General features: G+C 45.2%; 1 protein-coding gene across 1 annotated transcript in view; it reads right to left on the reverse strand.

Moving 5' to 3' along the window:
- UBE2D3 (ubiquitin conjugating enzyme E2 D3) overlaps positions 1-19679 on the reverse strand; it is a 58043-nt gene extending 38364 nt beyond the window's left edge. The window contains exon 1 of the mRNA XM_073639180.1: positions 19255-19679. Within this exon, the coding sequence (XP_073495281.1) occupies positions 19255-19278 (24 nt within the window). The 5' untranslated portion in view covers positions 19279-19679. The remainder of the gene's footprint in view (positions 1-19254) is intronic.
- Between the last annotated feature and the right edge of the window lie 4059 nt (positions 19680-23738).

The following is a 23738-nucleotide window of genomic DNA, read 5'->3' on the forward strand; positions in this document are numbered from 1 at the left end:
CATGCCATTTTTTTTGTTTAATTTATTGATTAGCTAAATACATGTAAACTAAACTACACACACCCTGCACTGATTATATATCTCAATGACATTATCCCATATCTATATTTTTATAGAAGATTGTTTTCTTAGTAACTAGCTTGAAATGACAATTCCTGTATGTAAAAGGTGATGTAAAGACGCATTGCATACGGATGCTAGGTGAGAAAAATCAAATTGTACTCGCAGACACTTGCCCGACTTTTCAGGAACATCGGAGCCATTTTTTCAACCCAGATGAGTCAGACCTAATAAGATAAATATCGAGCCCCTTTTCTACCCTTGAGGGTGAATACAACCCATACAGAATTGCTGGTCAGCCAGAACCACTGATGTGCATCTAACATGCATGGGCAGCTTGTGAGTGAACTAAAATATCTAATCAGCATGAAAGACAAATTAATTTTACAAAAATAGCCAATCATTTTGCTTGTAGGTACCACAGCACTTTCATTTTGGTGGTAGAAGTATATCAGTGGAAACGTTACTGAAAGGTCTTTAGACTGAGTGCATACAAAACAAAAATCTGGTTTTAGTGTTGAGATTAACTTTAACCCTGTATTCCACAAACAAAGGCTGGGCGCATATGCGTGTATAAAATATATATATATTACGCCCCTTTACCCCCGAGGGTGGTTTGCACATTAATGACCAGCTCAATTTTTACAATTCTGACCACTGTCACTTTATGAGGTAATTACTCTGAAACGCTTCAACGGATCCCACCGATTCTGATTGTTTTTCATGACATATTGTACTTCATGATTGTGGTAAAATTTATTCGATATCACTAGCGTTTGTGTGAAAAAAAAAACGGAAATTTGGTGAAAATTTCACAATTTTCAAACTTTGAATTTTCATGCTCTGAGGCTGTGTGCCCACGTAGCGTTTTTCAAGCGTTTATGCTGCGGAATTTCCGCAGCGGAAACGCTAGGTAATCCGCACCCCATGGTCCCCAAGGGGATTCCGCATGTTCTATGCACATGCTGCGGATTTTTCCGCAGCGTTTATGCTGCGTACAAAAATCCGCAGCATGTCATTTAATTTTGCGGAAGTGCAGCGGAACTCCCGCCATTGACTTGCAGTGAGACGCACAGAAACCGCGACTGTACATTTTTACAAGCGGCTTCTATGCGTCTCTATGTGCGGATGGTACCCAGTTCTGGAGGAGAGGAGACTCTCATCCAGACCTGGGTACCATTGTACCTGTAAAAAAAAAGAATAAAATAACAAATAAAGTTTATATTCACCTGTCCGGCGTCTTCTCTCTGAATGCCAGCAGCGCTGAAGGACCTTCGGTGACGTCACAGTCATGTGACCGCAGGCCCTTCACCGCTCTGTCTCGCGATATGCCGGCAGCCGGGAACCAGACAGGAAAGAGCGCTGCTGCACACACCGAGGCCTCGGGGGTGAGTATAGCTTTATTTGTTTTAATTTTTACGGTTCACACTGTATAAATCCATGCTGTTTGCATGGATTTATACAGTGTGACCTAGTTGTCAAGCACTTTCCAAGTGATGCTATCGCCTGGAAAGTGCTTGTCAATCTGCATGTGGAAACGCATGTGAACCCGCATGTATTCTGCAGGAAAAACGCATGCACAATCTGCATGCGTTTTTTTCTGCCAGGGAGATGCAGAAATGCTGCAGAAATTTTCTGCTTCATTTCTGCATCGTGGGCACATAGCCTGAGGGGTGCAGTTTTTAGGATTGTGTCACTTTGGGGTATTTTCTGGTTCCAAAATTGTACTGATGTAGACGTGGGAAATGTTATGTAGTAACTATTTTGTCTGACATAACTCTCTGCTTTGAGGCTATGTGCCCACGATGCAGAAATGAAGCAGAAAATTTCTGCATCTCCCTGGCAGAAAAAAACGCATGCAGATTGTGTATGCGTTTTTCCTGCAGAATACATGCGGATCCACATGCAGATTGACAAGCACTTTCCAGGCGATAGCATCACTTGGAAAGTGCTTGACAACTAGGTCACACTGTATAAATCCATGCAAACAGCATGGATTTATACAGTGTGAACTGTAAAAATTAAAACAAATAAAGCTATACTCACCCCCGAGGCCTCGGTGTGTGCAGCAGCACTCGTTCCTGTCTGGTTCCTGGCTGCCGGCATATCGCGAGACAGAGCGGTGAAGGGCCTGCGGTCACATGACTGACGTCACCGAAGGTCCTTCAGCGCTGCTGGCATTCAGAGAGAAGACGCCGGACAGGTGAGTATAAACTTTGTTATTTTATTCTTTTTTTTACAGGTACAATGGTACCCAGGTCTGGATGAGAGTCTCCTCTCCTCCAGAACTGGGTACCATCCGCACATAGAGACGCATAGAAGCCGCTTGTAAAAATGTACAGTCGCGGTTTCTATGCAAGTCAATGGCGGGAGTTCCGCTGCACTTCCGCAAAATTAAATGACATGCTGCGGATTTTTGTACGCAGCATAAACGCTGCGGAAAAATCCGCAGCATGTGCATAGAACATGCGGAATCCCCTTGGGGACCATGGGGTGCGGATTACCTAGCGTTTCACAAGCGTTTCCGCTGCGGAAATTCCACAGCATAAACGCTTGAAAAACGCTACGTGGGCACACAGCCTAAAGGTGCTCAAAACCCCATTCAAGAACTTTATTAACCCTTCAGGTGCTTCACAGGAATTTTTGGAATGTTGAAGAAAAAAAAGTAAACTTTTTTTCACAAAAATGTTACTTTAGACCCCCTTTTTTTTTCGCAAGGGTATCATTTAACCCCAAAATTTGTTGTGCTATTCCTCCTGAGCACGCAGATACCCCATATGTGGGGGAAAACCACTGTTTGGGCATACGGCAGGGAAGAAGTGCCATTTTACCTTTTTGAATGTAAAATTTGCTTGAATAATTAGTGGACGCCATGTTGCATTTGGAGGGCCCCTGATGTGACTAAACAGTGGAAACTCCCCACAAGTGACCCCATTTTGGAAAGTACACCCCTCAAGGATTTTATCAAGGGGTACAGTGAACATTTTGAACCCAGAGGTACAACAGAGAATTTGATAACATTAGGTCATCATATTAAGTTGTCATTAGTCTTGAGCGCAAGTGCTCACTACATGAGCTTGCATCGGGTACTCTGGTATGCACCAAGCATCGTGGGTGGTCAAGTGACACGCTCGAGTCCCCGCCCGCATGTTTCACGGTTATTAGACACCCAAAAAATAAAAAACCATGCTGGGATCGCTCGTGCATGGCAGGAAATCCCCGCAAGGTTTTTGTAGCTGTATAAAAGCTGTAAGACATAAGGGGCTTAAACTTGAGCACCCGCGATACTCTGTGCATACCCGAGCACCTGATGCAAACTCAAGTAGCGAGCACTTGTGCTCAACAATTGTGGCCATATTGTCAGCATTTTTTTTTTCTTTACTTCTATATAAAAAAAAAAAAAACCCAGCCCAACCTCAATTATTTACGCCGTTCCTCGTGTAGTATAAGTGATTAGACGACTTTGTTCTTCGGCTCAGTGCGATTACAGCGATACCAGATTCATAGAGAGTTTTTATGATTGACCGCTGTCACACGCTAAAAACTTTTTTTGCATCTCCATATTTTGAGAGCTATAATTTTTCCATATTTCAGCCGACAGTCATGCGACGGCTTGTTTTTTTGCAGGACAAGTTGACATTTTTATTGGTACCATTTTCGAGCACGTGACATTTTCTATCGCTTTCTATTCCGATCTTTGGGAGGCAGAATAAACAAAAACCAACAATTCACGAATTGTTTTTTATGCCGTTCTGCGTGTGGTAAAACTGATAAGACAGTTTTATTCTTCGGGTTAGTACGTTTACAGCGGTACCACATTAATATTTTTTTTGTGTTTTGGTGCTTTTACACAAACTATTTTATAGAAAAAATAATTGTTTTTGCATCGCTTTATTCTGAGAGCTAGAACTTTATTTTTCGGCCGTTGGAGCTGTATGGCGACTTGTTTTTTTGTGGGACAAGATGATGCTTTCAGCGGTACCATTTTTATTTATATTAAGTCTTTTTGATCGCGTTTTATTCCATTTTTTGTTTGGCGGTATGATAAAGCATTGTTTGTTTTTTTGTTTACAGTGTTCACTAAAGGGGTTAACTAGTGGGACAGTTTTATAGGTCAGATCGTTCCGGACACAGCATACCAAATGTGTACTTTGATCTTTTACACATTGTCCCACTATGGGACTTTCACTTTTTGCAGCCTAACGTGCTATGCAACACCGTCCCTGCTGCACAGGGAGAAGTTACTTTGGTCGCGCACTGCCTATGACCAAAGTAACTTCCTGCCTCCTAGTGACCCGGATGTTGCCATGACAACATCCGGGACCAGACTCAAGACACCGGCAGAGAAGGTAGGTATCGCACTTAACCCCCTCTTGCCACCGGAATGCTGCGATCGAAATTGATCGCAGCATTTCGGGGGTTAATGTGCAGGGAGCGGTGCTGGACCTCTCCCTGCACATAGCACAGGGTGTCAGCTCTGACAATCAGCGGCAATCTCGCCTGCACCGCTTGTGCGCGGGCGAAATTGCCAAGGCGTACTAATACATATCTGGCCCATAAGGCCAAGAGCACAGATATACATTAGTCGCCTTGGGCCAGAAAGAGGTTAAAGTTCATTCTCTTGAAAATGAGTGCAGCCATTTGTTAAAGAGGTTTTCCAGGACAATCTGTTTAACTCCAATCAGCAACCAGATGTTAACAGTGAACACTCCAGTTCTGTCAGTTTAGTGGGCGTTGCCAGGTACTGCAGATCAACTCCTAGCCATACTGCTGAAAAAACTGAAGTGTCGATTCATTAACACTGGACACTACGCCAGTCTTGCTGTAGTAGGCACCAAATTCATTAAGAGATCTGTGCCACTTACATGAATTTGGTGCCTCTTCTGAATGGTGTACAAAACACGGGTAGATTTGAGAAGTTTGAGTGCAGATGTTAAGACGCCCCTCTCCAGCCTTTTCCCCAGCTATGCCCATTTCAGCACAGCTGATTCAAACTGGTGTCTAAATGGCAAAAGTTGCTAATATTTTACATCTTTTCATCACTTTTCTGGCATAAAAGCTTTGATGATTTGGCCTTAAGTATTTGTGTAAATAACGGAAAGACACTTGATGCATTTTTTCCCTTTTTTTTTGTAGAAAAAAAATTGAAGCATTTTTAGCAGCAAAATGAAAGTAATTTTTAAAACCTCATTTAACATCGCATGTTCTTTATTTCAGCTATGGTGCAGCTTATTAAACAGCATGTCAATCCTTTCGGTTTTCTCCATCGAGATTAAAAAGGAATAATGAGGTTATCGGTACAAACTTATAAGTCTGCGGTCACTGACTGCAGACTTGTTAATCCCCTAGCGTACGCACTGTGCGCTGAAGGGATTCGCCGGATTCTGAGCCGGGACCGGCGGGTACGTATGCATTATGCATACTCCCGGCCAGTACCTGACAAGTGGGCGCAGCCTTGCTCCATACACGTGTATTTAGTGAAGCCGTGTGCCGTCTAGTGAGTGTGGTCAACCAATGGGCACAGCCTCGTTGAATACATGTTTATCGCATACATCACTTCCATTCCCAGCTCAGAAACCGGCAAATCCCTGCAGGGCACTGTGCGTGCACGCTGATTCATACGTCTGCATTATTATTTTGGACCGGACAACCCCTTTAACACCTAACACCACTGATTCACTGGCCATGCATGTACAAAAAAAAAAATAAAAATTAACATACCTTAACTAAAGGACTATTATAAGCAGGCCACTTACAAAATAATTATTACTTTTCTCAGCTCAATATAAAATACATCTGGTAGGTCATGTTTTAGCAGGAATATGCTGGAGGACACTGTTCAGGAAATTAAGTCAGCAATTACTAACAGCAGTTTACAACATGCCGTTACTGGTAACCCAAATATCTGAAGCTAAGCGCTTGAGCCAGTGAGCCTTCCACAAACCGTAGGATGGCTATGCTTGAGAGGCCACTAAAAGGGACATTGGAGAATTTGACATTATGAATATTTGGAGAGTTATACATTTATAGAACCGGATAAGTTTTAATCAGGGCAAATAAATTAATATTTAAATTTTTGCAGAAAAGTGTCCTGAGGGCCATATGGCTGAATTCATAGTGGCATATCGCCAAGATACTGAAACTACTTAGTACTCATAAGGCTAGGTGCCCACAATCAGGATTAGCAGTGTTCTGGACGCAGCTCATCTGCACTGCGTCCAAAAAACTGGGTTCTACGTCACAAGCAATGTGGATGGGATTTATAGAAATCCTATGCCCACTGTGCTTCTATTTGACGCTGTGTAAACTCACAAACGAGACTCTCTTCATGTGCGATTTGTCCAAAGGCGGGGACAGTGACACGAGAGCCGATTGGGCGCTGAGGTCACATCAACCGCACGAGAGCCCCGGGACCACGAACGCAGACCCCGCTGGAACAGCACCAGTAGAGGGGAGTATTCGTTTTTTTATTTTAAATCGGGGCCAAACAGATCAAGAATGAATTGTCCAAGTAGTGGAAAACCCCATTAAAGCAAAACTGTCAAAATCAACTATATATGCTTGCAGATTTTGAAATTTAAATCCAGTGACACCTTTATATATTCTATCATGTGGCTTTCCAAGTTATGCAGCACTTTGTCATACACAAATGAGACAATAAGTGATCTGGGTATGATGGAGCACTTAAGTAGTCTTTGCCAGCTAAGATTGTTTCCATGCTCAGTACCAGCATATATAGCTTGATGAGTCCGTTTGAAGTCAGGCAGGAAACATCAGGCAGTGAGCCATCAATCTAAGTAGACTCCTGCTGGGTGGAGACAAAACTTCAGGAGGGAAATACTTAAAGAAGTTGTCCACTACTTGGACAACTCCTGATACCCCAACGCATGGCCCCAATAAAATTAAAAAAAAAGCTTATACTCCCCTCCCAAGCTGGCGCTGTTCCAGCGGTGTCAGCACTCACAGTCCCGGGGCTCCCGTGCGGCTCTTGTGACACTGAGCCAGGCACTCAATCAGCACTGGCGTCATTGGCCCTATCTTCAGACAAATTGAACATGAAGAGGAAGTCAGATCAGCTGGAGCTCAGACTTCCTCTCCATATTCAAGTCAACAGAAGGCGGGGACAGTGACGCCAGCACTGTTTGGACGCCTGGCTCACGTGTCACAACAACTGTACGGGAGCCCCGGGAGAGCAAGTGCAGACACCGCTGGAACGGGAGGTGAATCTAATCTTTATTTTATCAGGGCCAAACATTTACATGAAGTGGTTGTCCTAGTTGTGGACAACCCCTTTAAGTACTTTGTCACATCCAGACAGCTTAAAAAGGGGTTATCCGGGAAGCTTATTTTTCCAATATGGGGCTAAGAACTAAGAAGCAGGTAGTTACTTCCACCCTTGCCTGTTCTACCCAGAGCTGATCTGTGACAGCGGAGAGCAGTTAAAGGGAATCTGTCGGTAGGATCAACTCTCCTATGCCACTTATATGGGCATGCAGGTCATGGGAAGCAGAATAAAGTAATGCCTTGATAACAGTGATCTGATGATGTTTTATTCCAGAGAAATCCGTGGTTTTCTTATATATAAATTAGCTATTTAGCTCTATGGGCCGGATACTGATCTGCATGAGAATCTGCCTCCAGAGATTATTAGAAATAATAATGGGAGTTACCAGTGCGATATGTAATGGCAGTTCTCTGCAGAGCTGTGTGAGATTATAACAGACATCTGCATGTTTCTCTCAGCCAGTTACTATACAGCAGAGTTGTGAGAGCTGCTGCATGTGTTTGTAACGAGACAAAGTTCAGTTCTACAAGTTACTTGTCTCACACTGGTAACACCCCTTTATCTATTTATAAGCAGCTCTGGAGGCAGATTCTTGTGCAGATCTGTGGCCGGCCCATACCCTAGAATAACTCATTTATATATAAGAAAAATATGGATTTCTCTGGAATAAGACATCAGATCACAGATATCAAGGTATAATTTTATTCCGCTTCCTATGACCTGTGTGCACATATAGATGGTTTAGGAGTGCTGATCCCTCTGAGAGATTCCCTTTAACGAGCTCTCCTGCTCCATTTGACCTCGTATCAACAGAGCAGCTACTTCTCATCCGCTGTCGATGAGGCGTTATCTGCTGTTAGACAGCCAGCTCCCCGCTGCATATCAGCAGTAACACCTCGTCAACAGAGTGGAAAAGAAGCTGCTTTGTCAATGTGATGTCACCGGAAGCTAAAGAATCGCTGGCAGGAGAGGTTCATGACTACTCTGAGCTGGCAGAACAGGTAGTTGGCAACTACATGCACGCAAGTTCTTAGCCCCATAAGGAAAAATAAGCAAAGACCTGGATAACCATTTTAATTCCTCACTTGCATGTCAATTAAAACACCACTTCCTCAGGAATGCAGCATAGAAGATAAAGGCGTCAATGGATTTACATACCTGCAGGACTATATATGCCATATAGGGGTGGGGTGATCATACTAAGATTTCTTTTAAAAATTATTTAATCAGACATTGACAGCATATTTTGTCAGTATGCCACTCAAGTATAAATTTATGGGTAGAACTGCTGTGAAGTCTAAAAGTTACCCCCTTGCAGACATAGCAAATTTGTGTTCTTACTCTTATTCTTCCAAGACTTTTTTTTACGTCCAGTTGTAGTTTTGAACGACAGTACTCATTTTACCATAAAATAGTGAACAGAAGAAAAAACGAGAAAAAAAAAATGGAAAGAAGGCAAGTTCACCATTTTCTAAGGATTCGTTTTACAGTTCACTGCAAGGTAAATGACCTAGCAACACGATTCCTATGGTCAGTAACATTATAGACATACCCAACTTGAATATTTTATTAATTTTTTTTAAATGCACAGCTCTAGACTGAAAAAGGAACCCGATAGCTGACACATGCTGCACAATTCACAGGCAGCATTTATCAGACCAAAAGCATAACTTTAAAAGCAGTCATGGACAGAGCAGCACTGGAGACCTGTGGTACAGGCGGGTCCCTGATATATGGGGAGAGACCTGTTTCTTCAGGACAGCGGGTGGGGAGAAGCTGTCCGGAACCCACCTGTCCTGCTAGTCTCTTGTGCGATTGGCTACCTGGCGGATGTTAAAGTATGTTTTTCTCTGAACTGCAGCTGCGTTTGAATCAAACATGCCTGGCTAAGATCATACAACCAGTGTCTGATACATGCTGCCTGTCAACTGGGTAGTATGCATCAGCTGTCCGGTTACATTTAACAGTACCATTTTGGAAGGGCGGTGGGAAGGGACGAAAACAAATTATTGAACACCTTGCACTGCATTTTTTAATTTTTTTTTTTAAGGAGGTGCAGCCATTGAAAACACGCAGGTCTGGTATTTTGTTGTTATTTTCCTTCAGAGCATTTACCTCATCGGTTAAATAATCTTGATAGGTTAGACTTTTATGGACATGGTGATACGCCAATGGCCTTAAGGGGCTCCCAGCTGCCATGACAACCCACCCTCATGTAATAGGGAGGGTGGGATGGAATGGAGAGCTGTCAGATTGACAGTGGCATGTAAAGAAGAACTATTGTTTACCGTATTTTTCGTACTATAAGACACTTTTTACTTCCAAAATTTGAGGAAAGTGTGTGTGTGTGTGTGTGTGTGTGTGTGTGTGTGTGTGTGTGTGTGTGTGTGTGTGTGTGTGTGTGTGTGTGTGTGTGTGTGTGTCTTCTAGTCCGAACATATGTTCGGCTGTGGGTGGGGGGGGAGCGGCAGCAGGGGATGAGCGGGGCACAGGAGGCAGAAGCCGCCTGCTGCAGCCTACCCTGTGCCCTGCTCCCCACGCCCATGAATAGCCGGCACACTGTACTGCAGCACGGCTCCTCCTGCCACTCTGTGGTCTGTGTGCCCGCTATTAAAGCTAATGAATATTCCCTACAACCCACTCCCATGGGTTGCAGTGAGTATTCATGGTCTTTAATAGCGGGCACACAGACCGCAGAGCGGCAGCAGGAGCCACGCTGCAGTACAGTGTGCCGGCTATTGAAGAGACTGAATGGTCACTGCTCCCCACGCACAGAGTCCCAGCGCGGGGAGCAGTGACTATTCCGGCACAGCACTTCTGTGTGAGAGCATCGGCAGCAGAGCAGGACACAGCGATGGAGGAGAGGAGGCGAGTATGATTATTTTTTTGTGGGCAGCGTGATGGGGCTCATACCAGGATGGAGGATATTAACACAATTGGTGGACATTACCCAATACCAGTATCAGCAGCAGATCCCCTCCCCCATAACATTGCATCATGACTTTTTTTTTTGCTTAAATTTTTTTATTTTTTATTTTCCACCTCTAAAACCTAGGTGCGTCTTACAGTCCGAAAAATACGGTATGTAAATGTGCGTAGAGAAGTCAAATTGTGCTAATATACTAACCGATTAGCGTGTTAACCGGTTTCCATTGCCGCTGCGGTCCTCTTATAAACTCACATGACTGCCGGCTCACACAAAGCCTAGTCTGAGAAGGCAAATCTGAACAGAAATCATGCAAGTGTAGAAGAGGGCTGAGTCTGGAAACTGGGAAGATACCGATCAGGAAGTATATTAACAGTTATACAGATTCAACTAAACTAAAAATTATTCACCAATGGGAGTGCTTCTTTAAGGCCATGGCCCCACTATCAGTATTTTTTCTCAGGAGTGGGAGCCAAAACCAGGAGTGGGGGATAAATGCAGAATTAGTGACTTGTTTCCATTATACCTTTTCTCTGATTGTTCCTCACCTGGTTTTGGCTCCCACTCCTGAGAAAAAATACTGACCAAATACTGATAGTGGGGCCGTGGCCTAACTGGTGAAATGGCAGCAATCTGAGCTAGCTCTGTTCACTTGCAGGTGCCAACTGTGTAACACTGCAGAACCTGCTCTGCATGGATCTGGCTCAGCGCCCAAGTAATTCAGACACCCACACTCTCCCTAAGAAGTACTATTACTTTCTGGGTAGGGAACACCTGCTATGGCAATCATCAAGGATCTAAGCATTCATCCTACCCCCACCCTCTCAATGATCTAGCAGTTATTCTGTGGCCAGTCATTATTGAGGTTGTCTATTACTTTTACATTGATGGCCTATCCTTAGGTTAGGTCATCAATGTCTGATCGGCCGGGGACCGACACTCGGCACCCCCACCAATCTGCTGTTACTTGTGGAGCTGGCCCGTCTATTTGAATAGGAGGCGGATGTGCAGTACCAAGCCCTGGCCACTAAAAGTATATGGCCGGCGGCCGCCGATTTCAGCTGATCGGCGAGGGTGCCTGATGTCGGATCTCAGCCAGACACTGATGACCTATCTTAAGGATAGGTCATCAATGCTGAAGTAGTGGACAACCTCTAACATGTTACAACCATTAAACCCCTTTCATCATTCTTTTTCCAATTAACATCAGCTCAGCAGCTTTAACATGACTCCATTCACACAAATACAGCTGAGTTTCAGATCTGACAACCCGGGGTCAGAAGTGGATCTGTTTCAGAAAAAGAACTAAACAGGAGCACTGGATTTTTGTTTTTGGCATAGCCTGGATGCCATTAAAGTTTAAATTGGCTAAACTTATTTACTATAAACTCCTACAATTAAAGGGATCTGAATTCTGACAATTGGATTTTACCAATAAGTAAAGTAGTACTGTCTGCTCCTTAGCAGCAGATCAAGAAATTTTTACAGCAATGCTGACTAGGGTAAGTCACAACTAACATAAGTTACACTTGCCGGACCATTTGACAGCAATGGAGTCCATGGGGTTTCAAAAATGGCATTCGTATGCATATTTCTTTTTCAGAAAAATGGCATTGTTAATTCTGTCCAAATCTGGGTATGGGTATTGCAAACAAACTTAGGGTAAGTGCACACTTTAAGTATCTGGTGCAGAAATTTCTGCACCATTCCTACATCTTAGCTGGAAAAGCGCAGCGTAAAATAGGTATCTGTTTAAAAAAAAAAAAAAGTTTTTTCCCCTCCTATTATGCTATGTGCCGACGATGCAGAAATGAAGCAGAAAATTTCTGCATCTCCCTGGCAGAAAAAACACATGCAGATTTCTGCAGGAAAAAAGCATGCACATACATGCGGATTCACATGCGTATCCATATGCGTTAACGCATGTGTTTCCGCATGCAGACTGACAAGCGCTTTCCAGGCGATAGCATCACTTGGAAAGTGCTTGACAACTAGGTCACACTATATAAATCCATGCAAACGGCATGGCTTTATATAGTGTGACTGTAAAAATCAAAAAATAAAGCTATACTTACCCCCGATGCCCCGCCAAGTGTGCTGTTGCGCTCGTCCTGGCTTCTTCCGGGTTGCCGGCGCATCGCGAGACAGCCTGCGGTCACATGACCGCGACGTCATCTCGGGTCCTGGAAGGAGAAGCGCTGCTGGGGCCGCCGGAAAGGTGAATATAACTTTATTTATTATTTTATTCTTTTTTTTTACAGGTACAATGGTACCCAGGTCTGGATGAGAGTCTTCTCTCCTCCAGAACTGGGTACCATCTGCACATTGAAATGCATATAATCTGCGTGTACAAATGTACAGACACGGATTATTTGCGTGTCAATGCAAGTCAATGGCGGCCATTCCGCTGCGCTTCCGCAAAATTAATGAACATGCTGCGGATTTATGAGCGCTGCAGAAACACTGCGGAAAAATCCACATGTGCATTGACATTGCGGAATGCCATTGGGGACCATGGGGTGCGGATTACCAAGCGGTTTTGATGCAATTCCGCAGCGGAAAAGCATGAAAAACGCATTGTGTGCACGCAGCCTTAATACTGGTGAAATCTGCAGCAAAAAATGTTGAAAGCATTGACAAGCTGCAGATTTAAATCTACACCAAACCTGTTAGGCTACGATGTTGCAGAATTTCTCCATTTTTTATTTAAATTAGGTTACTTGCATCTTTTTTATTTTTTTTTTGTTGCATCTGTGTGCGTTTTTTTAACGTGCATTTGAGACGCTGCGTTTTTTGTCTCTCGTTAGTGTGTCATGCTTTAACCCCTTCGCAATCTTGGGATTTTCCGCTTTTTTTGCATTTTCGATTTATGCTCCCAGAGCCATAGCGTTTTCATTTTTTGGGCAAAATGGCCGTGTGAGGGCTTATTTTTTGCAGGACGAGTTGTACTTTTAAACGCCATTACTGGTTTTACCATATCGTGTACTGGAAAACCGGAAAAAAAATCCCCCCAAAAAAATGCAATTCCACAATTTGTTTTTTTCTTTCCACGTTCACTGAATGCTAAAACTGACCTGCCATTACGAGTTTGTAGACACCAAACATGTATAGGTTATTTTTAATTTAAGTGGTGAAAAAAAAAAAAAAAAAAAAAAAAAAAAACAGGGAGGCGCCATTTTCCCGAGACCCGTAGCACCTCCATTTTTCGGGATCTTTGGCCAGGTTTGGAATTTTTTTCTCGTTACGCCGCTTACTGATCGGATTAATTATTTTTTAAATTGATAGATCGGGCGATTCTGAACACAGCTATACCAAATGTGTATGTGGGGTTTATTTATTATTTTATTTTGAATGGGGCAAAAGGGGGTGATTTAAACTTTTATATTTTTAAAAACTTTTTTTTAAACTTTTTGCTTGCTTCTATAGTGTCCATAGGAGACTAGAAGCAGCAACTGCCTGATCGCCTCTGCTACATAGAGGTGATTAACAGATCACCTCTATGTAGCAGAAATGCTCCTGTGCTATGAGCGCCGACCACTAGGTGGCGCTCATAGAGATCTTTACATGACTACCACTGGGGTCTGCTGCAGACCCAGGGTTGTCATGCCCACCCATAAGTGACCCGCGATCACGTGACTGGGTCACCGATGGGCGGGGTAAGTGACGCGCTCCAGGCGCAGCGATGTTAAATGCCGCTGTCAGAGGTTGACAGCGGCATTTAACATGTTAACAGCCGCGGGTGGATCGTGATTCCACCCAGGGCTGTTGCGGGCACATGTCAGCTGTAAGAATCAGTTGACATGTGCCCGGTTCAGTGTGGGCTCAGCGCCGGAGCACTCACTGAACCAGGGGTGATGGCCTGGGGCATACTAATATGCCCTGAGCCATTAAGGGGTTAAATAAAGAGGATTTGTTTATCACTTCCAGGTTTTTACTTTGACATACTTGAGTGCGGATTAAATACATTTTTTTGAGAAACGCACTAAAAACGCATAATCCAAGTCTATGGGGAAATCCCACACAGAAAACTCAGGGTAGCCGCAAGAGAAATGGACATGCTGTGGATTCAAAACAAGCACCGCAGGCGAGTTTACGCAGCACAACAACAAGCACAGTGGACATGAGATTTCAATAAATCCCCATCCACCTTCCTAGAAGTGTAAAAAACTGAATTTTTGACACATCAAAAACTGCAGCCCAAGAAAAAAAAAAAAAAAAAAGTTTATACAGCTAGTACCGGACACATGCTGCCTACAGATTGAGTAGCATGCATCAGGTTACAGGTTCTCTTTAAAGGGAATCTGTCATGTATGGTGGCGCAGTGGTTAGCACTGCAGCGCTCGGGTCCTGGGTTCAAATCCCACCAAGGACAACATCTGCAAGGAGTTAGTATGGGTTTCCTCCGGGTTCTCCGGTTTCCTCCCACACTCCAAAGACATACCGATAGGGAATCTAGATTGTGAGCCCCGATGGGGACAGCGAAGATAATGTACGTAAAGCGCTGCGGAATATGTTAGCGGTATATAAAAATAAAGATTATTATGCGGTTTTTTTTTTTTAGCAGGATACGAATAGTATCCTAAAATAGGGCTTGGGCAGCCATTTCAGAACCTGTAACATTTATTGTTGTAGCTTCTCCAGTTTTCTTGCTGTAAGCACCAGAGAATTCATAGCTGCGCACCGGCCAGTCAAGCATATGAAAAACTGAATATGCACTGCCCCCCACACCCATAATCCCACCTACCCCTCTACGCCAACATCGTTGACAGTAAGTTACAGTATAGGAATACCCCATATGTGCAGACCTAGGGAGGCATCGTGTATGCACAAGATTTTTACTGTCACTGACATCTGCACGGAGGAATGGGTGGGATTATGGTCAGTGATAGTAAAAATCTCCTGCAATGCCTACCTAGGTCTGCGCATTCGGGGTATTCATATACTGTCATTTACTATCACGGACGTCAGCGCAGAGGGGTGGGTGGTTTGCTTAAGTCATTTTAATGAAAAATGTCAATTCTTGGGTGAATTGGGAAGTTATAGAAGGTAATTTCAGGTAGCACTTCTGCCTCCAACATGTAAGTTTTTCTAGGACAGAAGAATTTCTAAACTACTGAAGGTTACAGTGAGCGCTGTTGGGGGCCATAATTTGAACGTGGAAAGAACAATTTCACCCTCTGTCATTTTGTACCTCTTCATTTGCGCAATGCTTTTTCCGGTGTCATTTCTTATTATTACACAACTTAATTTATGGACATCTATGGTTTGATTTCTTTAACTGTGTGGATTGGATGGGTTGTTACCAACATCTGGTAATTATTTCATGTCAAAAAGCAACTTTAGAAATATTTACTTAGAAAATTGATGACTTGTTCAATACTTATGGCAACATTAATATACAGCAGTTGAATGTGAGGGCCTTTTTTTACAGAATGAGTTATATGTTTGAATGAATTCACTGAACTATATATAATGTACTGAGAAAAAAAAATTTGTGTGGTAAAATGGTAAGAGAAAAATTTAATTCTGCCCTTTTTGGGGTTGTTTTTACTGCATTCATATTATGGTAAGAGTGAACTGGAAATATGGTTATTCATGTTTAATTACAATACAGCAATTAAGTTTTATATAATTGTTTTTATACACATTTAAGCAATAAAAAAAAAGCCAAGGACAAGGAAAAAGAAAAAAAAAAAGACAATTTCGCAGAATTTTTTATATGGTGTTTAACGTATGGTTCAAATAATGTTATACTTGATAAATTGGAATGTAATGGATGCTGCACTACCAAATTGCAGTGGATAGCTAATCTGCTGCTCTCCCAAGATGCTCAGACGCAGGTTGGACTTCATCGGAGGATCAACGTGGCCACCATGAGGACTTTCAAGACGCCTCTGGCTGACAACCCATTAGCACTCCATGACTACGTTGCATTAGAGTTGCCCATGCACGCTAGTAAATTAGCCTTTTAAATGCCACCGTCAGCGACTGACAGCCGCAATTAAATGGTAAACAGCAGCGAATGGAGCTAGGTCGGGTAAATGCTGTTATATGCAGATGATTGCTGTGTAAAATTTGGCATCTGTCAAGTATGCTGTGGGCTCAGTTCGAGGTTACTCAATACTTGCCCTGAGAGCATATAATGTAACTTATAGGATATATCGTTGTCAAGAGAAAAATAAATCAAAACTGACACGCAAAATAAACTAGTCCTATTTGTCAATGGAGTCTTTTGGAGCAAATTATATCCATGAACAGAACAGTGCCCTGTAGGGCTGCCATTTTTTCAGTTCCTTTTGGAAGTCTAATGTACTAGTGTAAATTCAGCATAACCAGTTAAGAGGGCATAAGAGCGCCTTCTCATGACAGTCACTGGTGGGGCCTGGATCTGCCAAGAGCGAGCAGTTTTCCCACAACAGAGGTTACCCAGGGCTGCTGCCTTCATTCATTACAAGGAGCTTATAATTGCCATGTATACCGCTTCCGTCTTCTCAGGGCCCACAGCTGTCTGAGACAAGCAGCAGAATTGCACCCGGTAGGATTGGAGGAACTTTAAAGCTGTGACACCAAGTGACTGCAGATTCAGGAGCAGCCACCCTCTCAAGCCATTGAGTGGTACCCAAGATGAAGACTTATGTATTCTGTATTAGATGCACTGTTGAAAGCCAAAATTGCCATCAGTGTTGATGTGAACCATGTGATACGGAAAAACAGACAATAGGGAAAGGTATTTTACAAGATGCCCAACTGAAGCTAGAGGAAAGTTATGCTCCACCAAGGTGCTAGTACTTTTTAATGGCAAAAAGAGCATAGTTATTATAGTCTGGGCTACTTTAGCTATCAAAACGAGAATGAAGCGAAATTAGGTTCAAGTCACCCTAATCTGTCATGACTGTCATAGATCCAGGAAAAAAAAAATTAAGATTGCCATAGTGTGAACAAAGCCTAACCAGGAAATAAAGGGCCAACTGGTAGAAAACACTGTAGTGCCTTGTATTCGATGAAGATTAAATCCACTATAATCGATAGAAAGCTGCTGCCAAGCAACTGACAATTTGTGCACAAGTCTGAACCTGTGTAGCACGCACATCAGAGGAGCGACAGCCAAAGCTAGCGCTCACCAGGATGTGTGCATGCACCACCTATGCCCATCGGAGGAGCGACAGCCACTGCTACTACTCAGCAGGATGTGTGCCCGCACCACCTATGCACATCAGAAGAGCGACAGCCAACGCTAGCGCTCACCAGGATGTGTGCATGCACCACCTATGCCCATCGGAGGAGCGACAGCCACTACCACTACTCACAAGGATGCGTGCACGCACCACCTATGCTAGCGCTCACCAGGATGTGTGCCCACACCACCTATGCACATCAGAAGAGCGACAGCCAACGCTAGCGCTCACCAGGATGTGTGCATGGACCACCTATGCCCATCGGAGGAGCGACAGCCACTGCTAGCGCTCACCAGGATGTGTGCATGCACCACCTATGCCCAGCGGAAGAGCGACAGCCAACGCTAGCGCTCCCCAGGATGTGTGCATGCACCACCTATGCCCAGCGGAAGAGCGACAGCCACTGCTAGCGCTCACCAGGATGTGTGCATGCACCACCTATGCCCAGCGGAAGAGCGACAGCCAACGCTAGCGCTCACCAGAATGTGTGCATGCACCACCTATGCCCAGCGGAAGAGCGACAGCCAACGCTCACCAGGATGTGTGCATGCACCACCTATGCCCATCGGAGGAGCGACAGCCAACGCTAGCGCTCACCAGGATGTGTGCATGCACCACCTATGCCCATCGGAGGAGCGACAGCCAACGCTAGCGCTCACCAGGATGTGTGCATGCACCACCTATGCCCATCGGAGGAGCGACAGCCAACGCTAGCGCTCACCAGGATGTGTGCATGCACCACCTATGCCCATCGGACGAGCGACAGCCAACGCTAGCGCTCACCAGGATGTGTGCATGCACCACCTATGCCCATCGGACGAGCGACAGCCAACGCTAGCGCTCACCAGGATGTGTGCATGCACCACCTATGCCCATCGGACGAGCGACAGCCAGCGCTAGCGCTCACCAGGATGTGTGCATGCACCACCTATGCCCATCGGAGGAGCGACAGCCAGCGCTAGAGCTCACCAGGATGTGTGCATGCACCACCTATGTTATTCCAGATTAGTATTTAGAGCGTGTTACAAAGGCAATAATAGCAATCCATGAGGAGCCGAGCGGACTTTTGTATGTAACCAACAATAAGTCAGCTATGAAAAGAGGCACTGATATCAAGTGTGCAGGAAAGTCGGTGGTGGAGGCAGACAGGAGGGGCCCTGGCAGGGCAATGGCTCCTCAGAATTCGGTGATGGCCCTAGATGCTGTAAGTCACACAGGCCTGTAGTCAGGAAGTGAAGCACAAGGAGGAAGTCCCATTAGTAGAGACGTAACAGCAGTGAGGCTGAAGGCTCAGAGCCCGGCCGCGCAGAGCACAGGCGCTGGGAAAGTGAAAGCAGCCGCGCGGGCCAGAGAGCCGGACATGTGAGCGGAGGCCACGGCCATGTCCCCACGGCGGCTGTGCTAGTGTGCGGCAACAACACCGAGGCGGCGCCGCCATCTTATACTGCGGGCTGAGCCATGGGAGGGAGCAGCATGTACACGACTGTGCAGAGCAGCCGCCCGGCCATGATAGGCAGGCGCCCGCCGAGCACAGCCAGGCTCATCCTCACACCGCCGCCAGCACGGGGCAGAGCGGCGGGTGGGGGATGGGAAGGCGCGGACCCACAGCCCCTGCGCGCCCGCCGAGCACAGCCGCAGACACCCGCGAAAATCACCTTTCATCTCCGCCCGACAAGTGTGAGCCTGGGAGCGGAGCAGGCGGGCGTCTGCTGCTGCGCAGGGCGGCCATCCCCGCAGGCCCGGGCCGCACTCCCGCCTCCACAGCAGCGCCCCACACACCGGACAGCACACAGTCCGCCGGCCCTCACCTTGTGGATCCGCTTCAGCGCCATGATGCTCTCGCTGCTGCCGGTGCCGGGCGGGTATTCGGGCGAGCTGGGCGGAGGAGGAGAGAGCCGAGGAAGAGGCGGAGAAAGAGGAGGTGGTGCTGCCCCCCTTCCAATATCCGGGACACGCTACAACCCGGAGCCGCCCACACACGTCGTAAGCGCGGACTGCAGGCGGGCGTCTCCCAACTACTCCTGACACCCGGCTGCCTGTGCTATTAGTATGGCTTTTATTTCGCCCCTCCCCCCGTTCTCGGGCTCTGTCCTCAGCTCGTCGCGACCACCTTCGGGCTAGCCCAGGCCACGCACACCTATACGTCACAGGCTGAGCTGCGGCTGGAGCTGTGCGGCGCGCTCTCTTCCTTCTCACGTAAGACACGCCCATTTGGCATCACGTGGAAGCGAAGCGTACGGCACTAGCTTGTGGGCGGGGCCAGAGGACGTGCGCGTGTCCGAGGCTTGAGGTGGTTGACAGCTGTGGGAAGAACAAAACATGGCAATGTGTGAAAAGTGATGTCACGCTGCGGGGGTACGAGCGGAAGCGGCGGGACTCGTCGCTTCAGCTTTTATTTTCTTCTACTTTGCTTTGCTAGCGGCGTCCGGTGTTATGCGTCACCGGCTGAATGACGTGGACGGAGGAAAAGGGTGGCTCTGACTGGGAATTGTTCTACTAACGAACGTGACTGTGCAGCCTGCGTGACTTAGCTACACTGCCGCCATTATCCACGGCGGGTGTTACTGAGCGTAGGAGGGGCGTGAGGCGCGCAGCCTGACACAAGCGTCCAGTACGGCCCGCGCACCCGCTGCGTCACAGAAACGTCCAGAAGAGCGCGAGGCTGTTAGCAGGCGCGGGCACGGAGTGGGCGTGGTCTGCCATTGTGACGTCTGAGCAGGGGCTTGTAACCGTCCTGGGAGGCATGGCGCCTTGTGTCCGAGTGGCGGGAGAGACAGGAGCTGTACAGGCTGCCAGGAGCCCTCCTGAGGCAGCAGGTATAGCGGGGGTCCCTATAGGTGCTCTACGGGGTCCGCCTGCCTGATGGGAACGGCCCTCTAATATATCTGCGCTGCACTCTCGTTTGTACTCTGACATATTCCATAATGGTATTACACAATGGGAAACATGAGCAGACACTGGAACATGGTGCGTTACAGTGTCACATGACCTAGTGCTGCTAACATTGGGCAGGTACACCGTAATGACCCATTGTCCCCTGAATATAGGTGAAAAAATACTGTTCCCAGAAAGCCACGTTACCCACATTAAAAAAAGCCTTTTACATATAGAAAGCCGTCATCTGATTCAGACAGCCTGACCCAGAGCCTGGCTGCTCGATTCTCTGAACCGCTCCTTGGAGGTTCCTGCCGGTGACCATAAGACGAATCTGTCCCTGGCCGGCTCTGCCCAGCGCTGCTGCAGCTTATTGATGGGTTTCTCCCTATAACATGCGAGGGTAAGGCCTGTCAATCACGTCTAGTAGCACTAGGGAGAGCTGGCTGATTTTCAAAGTGTATTTTTCTGAAATGTTAGTGCGTTTCTGAGAAATATTTTACCTTGCTATTATTTAGGCAGCATGAATCACCTGCAGGTTCCCTTAAGAGTACGTGCACACAGTCAGGAGCTGCCTGTGGCCATGACGCTACGAGATAGCCGCGCGGCTTCTGCCATCATTATGCAAATGAGCGGCACCATTTTTTTTCACATGCGGACCTTCCTCATAAATGTTAGTCTATGGGGAAATTCCACATGCGGACCAGCAAAAGAAATTGACATGCTGCGGATCTGAAAGACGCTCCGCTTGTCAGTTTCCACAGGTGCACGGAGACGCATAGTGGACATGGGATTTCTAGAAAGCCCATCAACTATGCTGTAACATCTAAACAAAGCTGGTTTGATGCTGCATAAGTCCAGTGTCTCCTGACCGTGGGCACATAACCTATAAGGCGTCAAGCACTGAAGTATTGACGACCTATCCATAGTTTAGGTTATCAGTATGAGATCGTTGGGTGTCTTGACACCCAGCAACCTAACTGATCAGCTGAAACTAGGTGGACCATAGCGCCCCTGTACATGTGAAATTATCAGCAGTGGATGTAAACAATGTACCAAGCTGCAGAGTTTCGCCGCATATGTAGCTTGTCATATTTTCCAGAGGAGCATTGCGGCTTTAAAAGTCTCCTCACCGAGACATGCTTAACATGTCACTCTCCGCAAGGAGAAATGTTACCCCTTGGATGCCGCATATATAGCTAATGTTTGGCCGCTCATGGTGTAGTTTTCTGCTCATCAGTGTAAGTGAAGCACCCCCCTCCCCCACTGAGCTCATATTGATAACTTATATGTGGATATGTCATCAATATTTCAGTCTTAGACAACTCTATTTACCTGTTGTTGTGAAAATGCCTATAAACACTAGACAAAACTCACTGAACTTAACAATTTTGTCAGTATCGACCTACGATCACGTGCGTATGTGAGCTTTCGAACTCTCGCCCAATGGTAAAGGGGGGTTAGTATTGGTTTGGTATGTTTCATTTCAACATAGCCGATCCTTTGCTCACATGAGAGATAGCCTACTGCTTCTTGGATCTGGCATTGTTTTGTGTTTTTTTTTGCCCTCTTTTTCTTGAAAAAAAGAAGCTATGCATACTTAGCCAAACATGCAAGTTTATAGTTGATCAAAAAAATGTAAAAAAGAAAAACAAAGACCAAAATGTTAAACGGAACCTGTCATGTCCTATCTACTATGTACACTGCCCCCATAGCATTGTCAGTAATGCAATGTGCATCACTAACACGCTTTTTTTTAATTAAAATTGGTGGTAATATAATGAGTATATAACATTTTATATACTTATGATCCTACCTGCTCGTTCAGTCATAAGGGTGTGATCCTCACAGTCAGTGCTGGCACCGCCCACGTATTTGAATTCTGCTCCCTGCGAGCGCTGATATTTGTGGGCACATTCGCTGTATGACACGGCCAGGCAGTAAAGCTTCCATCACTGGAAGCCGCACATGCACTGTGACGAGCGGCTCCAGCCGTACACAGTGAAGCTGGGAACTTCACTGCATTCGTGCCGGGAGCAGCCTCGTAAGGTAAGGAGTTAATCACTATAGAAATAAAATGGCTGCCTCCTCATTACACTGACAGAAGCTGGTCCTAGAATGTAAACAGGACAGGTGCATGTGAGCATGTGCAGTAAGAAGCTGCCTTGTTGTAACCTAAAGATAGCTTGAAATTACGTCATAGAATTATCTCCAGGCACAAGCACTATTCAGAAAGATGGAGAACAGCAGTGTGTGCAACCTCATTTTATTTTAATACTGATATCTCCAATATTTGATTAGAAAGATGGTGGACAGCAGTGCAGGGCTGTGGAGTTGGAGTCGGTGTCCATTTTGGTGGAGTCAAAATAAAATGGACCGACTCCTAAAATATCTAATAAATTGGGTACAGTAATTCAGTGCAGTTTGTGGGGAATATTTTTTTATAAGAATTTGGGAAAGTTATGAAATGTCCTATAAATGTCTGTCCTATTCCTGATCTAAGGGTCTAGACTTTTAGCTGAGATGAATCTGTGCTGCAGTTTATGTACATGATAAGTAGTGAAGCTCCTCCTCTACAGATAAGGGGAAAAATAACAAACATACAGGGAAGGAATGCCTGCACTCATCTCCGAACTTCTGGCGTGAACAGGAAAGCAGGATTAAGGTAAGTACTTCTTAAAGCATATCTAAACTTTCAATAAACTGTGCATAAATCAATAGTCCATTATATGTTGTCTCTGTATGCTTGATGTTTTAGTTTGTTTTTCCTCTTAGCTCATATTTGGAGAAATTAGCTGCTCTGATGACTTATATACACTATGCATAGAATATAAGGGAAAAACTGTTTTCTAACATCTCAAATTTGGAAATACAGCAACAGGATCGATGAGGACGACATATATATTTGTGTGTGTTCTGGAATATGATTCAGCACAAACATGCTCGCGCCCTCCTCCTCTCTTCATAGACTGTGAAGAAATATGATGTGAAGCATTTAGTGAGCTGTACCCTGAGACAGGCCTGACATTGAAAGTTCAGAGTAAAGCTATCTAACAACATATTTTACAAACTTTATACTTATCATCTGTCCTATTGATTTATGCAAAGATTGGTTTATTTCTATCCTAAATTATACAGTGCATGATTCCCTATTCTTGCAAGAATTACAATAAACCTTATTTTTTTTACAGAACAAAATTATTTTGAGAGCGAATTTACATAATTACAAAATGTCTAAGAAGCATCTTATGAAGTCAGCTGTATTTGAGCATTTCACAGTGACTCAAGATAAAAAAACATTTTGTGTGTCAGTGTATAAGTGACCCAGATGAAAACAAATGCTGTGATGCCAAAATCAGTGCATACTCAGGCAGTGATAAAAATGCTCCTACAAGAGCTTCCAATCTAAAAGACATTT

The sequence above is a fragment of the Phyllobates terribilis genome, unplaced genomic scaffold (assembly GCF_046119375.1).
Source record: "Phyllobates terribilis strain yellow unplaced genomic scaffold, ASM4611937v1 Scaffold_1__5_contigs__length_1240528914, whole genome shotgun sequence".
NCBI classification, from domain to species: Eukaryota; Metazoa; Chordata; class Amphibia; order Anura; family Dendrobatidae; genus Phyllobates; species Phyllobates terribilis.